We start from the raw sequence: 4,824 nt of genomic DNA, 5'->3' as shown, positions 1-4,824 counted from the left end.
GGAACACATTTTGAATGAAATAAGCAGTTTTTGAGGTACTAGGGGTTTTGATACAATTAGTGAAACATATATGACCCAAGAGGTCTTGGGTCTCAACTAGGGGGATGAGACCTATTTTTCATATTTGCAGTTACAGGTGCTGCCTCATCAGATGACAGCATGCATTGAAAGCGGGCTAACAGTCTCCCATTAAAACTCAGAGGCACAAAAGATAGACGAGGACAATATGCCCGCTGGGTCACAAAATAGTTAAAATTCACTTGAGAATAAGGATCTTCGCCAGTGCCAATTTCCCATCTTATTTTGTTCTGCGGCTAACATCACAAGAATTACAGAGGAGAATCAGCCAAACAAGGCTTTCTATTTGAATAAGAGGCCTCCAGTGATGAATGGAAACTATTGGAATACGTTTTAATGGCAATACTAGAAGCCAGAAATTAGATTAAACACAAATTTATGAATTTTAGGAAGTTATTTCTCTTCACTTAGACATGAATTGAGTCTTGAATAGAAGATTGGTTCTAATTTTAGTGACATAGAAACATGGACTCAACCTAGGCCGTTGCTGTTCTTGTTAAAAGTGGAGGCCAACTTTCTGCTGGGTTTCTTGGATCACTTGGTGCCTCCTGGTCATTGAGTTGCTGATAAGAAGCTGAGTGGAATAAGACAAGGGTGGATCTGTGCTGTCCCTCACTGGAATTCTCCTTTCTAAGCATTACATTAATAGACATACGTTGGCACTACTGTTGAAACGTGATGAGATCACCTAGCAATATTGTCTTGCAGCTTTTCTATTTCCATCTTGCCTGCATTGGGGAATGTTTAAAGGTCACCATGAATTGAAGCTACTCTATGCCTATTGCATTTCCCTTATGAATGATTCTAGCAACCCAAAGTCTAAAATATCTATGTGGGAAAAGAAGGTTTATGTGGTTGATTGAGGAGCCCCAGTGCCAAGTGGTTAAATCAAGGAGTTCTGGGACATACTGGTTATGCATTGTGCTGCCAACCTCAAGGCCAGCACTTTGAAACCAACAGTCACTCTGGGGGAGAAAGGTGAGGTTTTTTACTCTGGTAAAGAGTTAGTTACAGAAATCCACAGGAGCATTTCTACCCTGGCCCATGGAGTCATGGTGAGCTGGAACCTACTTGGTGACAATGAGGTGTTAACCATAAGCTTACTAATTCCATCTCACCGACTGCTCCACAGAGGAGAGGAGCAGTCTGCTTCGGTAAAGATTCAGTCTTGGAAACCTTAGAGGGCCGTTCCACTCTTTCCTAGAGGGTGCTGACTCAGCGTGGACTCAGCAGCAGTGGGGTTGCTTTGGTTTAGATGTAGCTGGTTTCAGGCAACCAGTTTTTCGTTAATGCCACCATTCGTAAGTTTCTCTAACATTAAGGCCTTCATTGCTAAGTGATTACAAACCATCAGAATAGGTTATTAGAATATTTTGACATAGAAGAGTATTAGAAGAAATTAATATAAAGTTCAATGACACTTTTTTAAAATAGGAAATTTCTGATTATACCTACACTTTTTTTTTTTAACATTTTATTAGGGGCTCATACAACTGTTATCCCAATCCATACACACATCAATTGTGTAAAGCGTATTTGTACATCATTTCTCAAAACATTTTCTCTCCATTTAAACCCCCGACATTAGGTCCTCATTTTTCCCCTCCCTCCCCGCTCCCCCCTCCCACATGAGCCCTTGATAGTTTATAAATGGGTATTTTGTCATATCTTGCCCTGTCCGACTTCTCCCTTCATCCACTTTTCAGTTGTCTGTCCCCCAGGGAGGAGGTCACACACAGTTCCATGTAATCGGTTCCCTCTTTCCTACCCATTCTCCCTTTACCCTCCCTGTTTTGCCACTCACACCACTGGTCCTATAGGGCTCATCCGTCCTGGATTCCCTGTATTTTCAGTTCCTATCTGTACCAGTGTACCTCCTCTGGTCTAGCCAGTCTTGCAAGATAGAATTCGAGTCATGGTAGTGGGAGCTGGGAGGAAACCTTTAAGAACTAGAGGAAGGTTGTATTTCTCATCATTGTTACATCGCACCCTGACTGGCTCATCTCCTCCCCGAGACCTCTCTGCAAGGGGATCTCCAGTGGCCTACTAATGGGCTTTGGATCTCCACTCCACACTGCCCCCATCATTCACTATTATACCTACACTTTTTAAACAGCACTTTGACATATAATTAACCTGATTATAAACATTTGACTTACAAGAGCACATGCATGCTTTCTATCTTCTCATTGATCTTGGGATTCAAATTTCATTTAACACCTTTCTTTAATGAAAACTAAAGCACTTGGATGAGATACTTTTAAAAATAACTCTCGTCTGTCCTTTTTTCATCATTTTTATTGGGGGTTTGTACAACTCTTATCACAATGGATGACATATCCATCCATTGTGTCAAACACATTTGTACATTGTTGCCTTCATCAGTCTCAAAACATTTTCTTTCTACTTGAGCCCTTGGTATCAGCTCTTCATCCACCACCACCACCACCACCGTCCCCTCATCTCTCTTCTTCTAAGAGAAAAACTCAGACTCATTACCATTGAGTCAGTTTCTACTTTTGATATTCTATTACTCTTCTTAGATGACCTCAGTTAAGAATACTGATAGAGGAGACAGTCTTGGAAGAATGGAATAGTTTAATTTTACTTGTTAATATTATACAGTATGCTCCATCTCTCTCTTTTTATTGTTACATATTTAAATATATCTTAAACCAAACTGGTTGTTGTGAAGTGACTCTGATTCACTGTGACCTTATAGGACAGAGGAAAACTGTCACAAAGGATTCCCATAGCATAAATCTTTACAGAAGAAGCCTGCTTATTTTTCTCCCATGGAGTGGTTTATGGGTTTGAGGTCATTGACCTTTTAGTTAGCAGTCAAGCAATTTAACCTTTGCACCACTATGGCTTCTTAACGATAACTTAGAGCATTTTTACTTGTTCTAAGAAAATTTCAGAAGTCTCAGCTAAGTACCAACCACATATTCATTTCTCAGAATTAAAAATTTAGGGAACCACTCCCTATAAACCAATAATTATTACCAAATATTTGAGCAATATATTCCCTATGGAGGGTGGGAATATATGAAAAAGTCAGTTTAATATGATATGAAAAGAATTTTTATTTCCTCATACTCTGGATGTTATACTTTTTTTTTTTGGATGTTATACTTTTAAAGAATACTATATTCATATTGGAAAGTAATTTCCATCTAGAGATGCAAGAAAATCAGGTGTCCTATTTGTAACAAGATGGGATTTTGGAACTACTTTGAGCTGCTCTAAATGTTGAGAATGTCCATTTGTCTTTGCATTATTACTGTTATATAGCATACATTCAGTTTGTGGAGCAACACAAATACACTGGTTCAAATGAAAATTAGATCCTTCCCTGTTTGGAAGAAATATTTCCTTAATGTTCAGGCCAAACTCTTATCAAACTATGGCCAGAAGATTCCTGATTGGTTCCTCAAAGTAAAATGATTTGTAATTATGTTAATAATAGAGAAAGGAACATTTATGGGACTCAGGAAAGTTCACTGAATGCCAAAGTTCTTCTTGCAGGCCTAATTCTGTTGTCTTATAATTGCTTTGCTCCTGTGCCCAATGATCTCATGATAGATCCATTTGACAAATGCAAATAAGGAATACAATTGAGGGATATTATTTCAAAGTTCTTGTATAGCATGGGAGTGAGCAAACAAATTACCCTGTCTTATCATGGCGCTTCCATTATCACGTCCCTTTTCTTGTTGGTTATAAGCATAGCGTATCTTCATTTTATAGTTGTAATATAAAATAGGAAGAATGATAACATGTTGCTTTGAAGCAGAGCCTTTCTGAGAGTCTAGAAATTGGGGATTTGTGTCTCCAGGTTCGAAATACTTGATTTCATATCTTCACTTGGAGAAATTCATGTTCAAATCCCTGCAGGAGCCTTCTTTCTTTAGAGATGGTATGTCCATATCCTCATAACATAACTAACTCAGTGCCATTGAGTTGATATCGACTTACAGTGATGCTGAACATTTAGAGCAGCTCAAAGTAGTTCCAAAATCCCATCTGTGTGTCTCCAAAACTGTAAGTCATTATGGGAACAGAAAGCCTAATCTTTCGCTTGAAGAGTGGCTGGCAGTTTTAAATGGTGGACTGTGTGGTCAGCAGTCTGCTATGCCACCAGGGATCAGCATACAGCGAAAGAGAAATCCTTGAGTTGTAGTAGTTCTTGAATTTGCAAAAGGAGAACTTGAATAAAATAAAGCAATCAGCGCTTATTTATTGAGAGTTTATAAGGTTTCCTACACTGTGAAGGATACATAGAAATAGAAGACATACATCCTGCCTTCCAGGATATTTATCATTAAGAGATAATATTAAAGTATTTGGATGGATTAAAGAACAATAATACATGCCAATATGTATTTCAGCATTCAGAGATATGCCATTGACTGCAAAAGAGAAAAGTTATTGTGTTTAGGATGGACAGTGTCTCATAGATAAGATGAATGGACCTTGAAACATATATGAACTTGAGAAAGGGGAATAGAAAAGCAGAAGCTACACAAACTTGTAAACCGAGTTCTGTTAAAACAAAACAAAGTAACACCAAGGACTGAATCCCTCTGTGCCAAGCTTCACACTAGGTTCTGGAGATCATAGGATATTTGAGAACTCTTCCATACTTTGCTGTTAAAATATTTTCGTGTATCCTAAAAACGTGAATCTCTTGCAAGGGAACAAATCCTTTAAAAGAATTTTGATCTATCAAGGGCTCATGCGGGA

General features: G+C 38.4%; 1 protein-coding gene across 1 annotated transcript in view; it reads left to right on the top strand.

Moving 5' to 3' along the window:
- The first annotated feature begins 1,130 nt into the window (after positions 1–1,130).
- LOC123521047 (protocadherin alpha-C2) overlaps positions 1,131–4,824 on the top strand; it is a 75,425-nt gene continuing 71,731 nt past the window's right edge. Inside the window, exon 1 of the mRNA XM_045284737.1 lies at positions 1,131–1,232. Within this exon, the coding sequence (XP_045140672.1) occupies positions 1,131–1,232 (102 nt within the window). The remainder of the gene's footprint in view (positions 1,233–4,824) is intronic.

This window comes from Echinops telfairi, unplaced genomic scaffold, assembly GCF_000313985.2.
Source record: "Echinops telfairi isolate 266 unplaced genomic scaffold, ASM31398v2 ScPeMD7_7469;HRSCAF=8507_0, whole genome shotgun sequence".
Lineage (NCBI taxonomy): Eukaryota > Metazoa > Chordata > Mammalia > Afrosoricida > Tenrecidae > Echinops > Echinops telfairi.
This window is presented reverse-complemented; position numbering and strand designations above follow the sequence as displayed.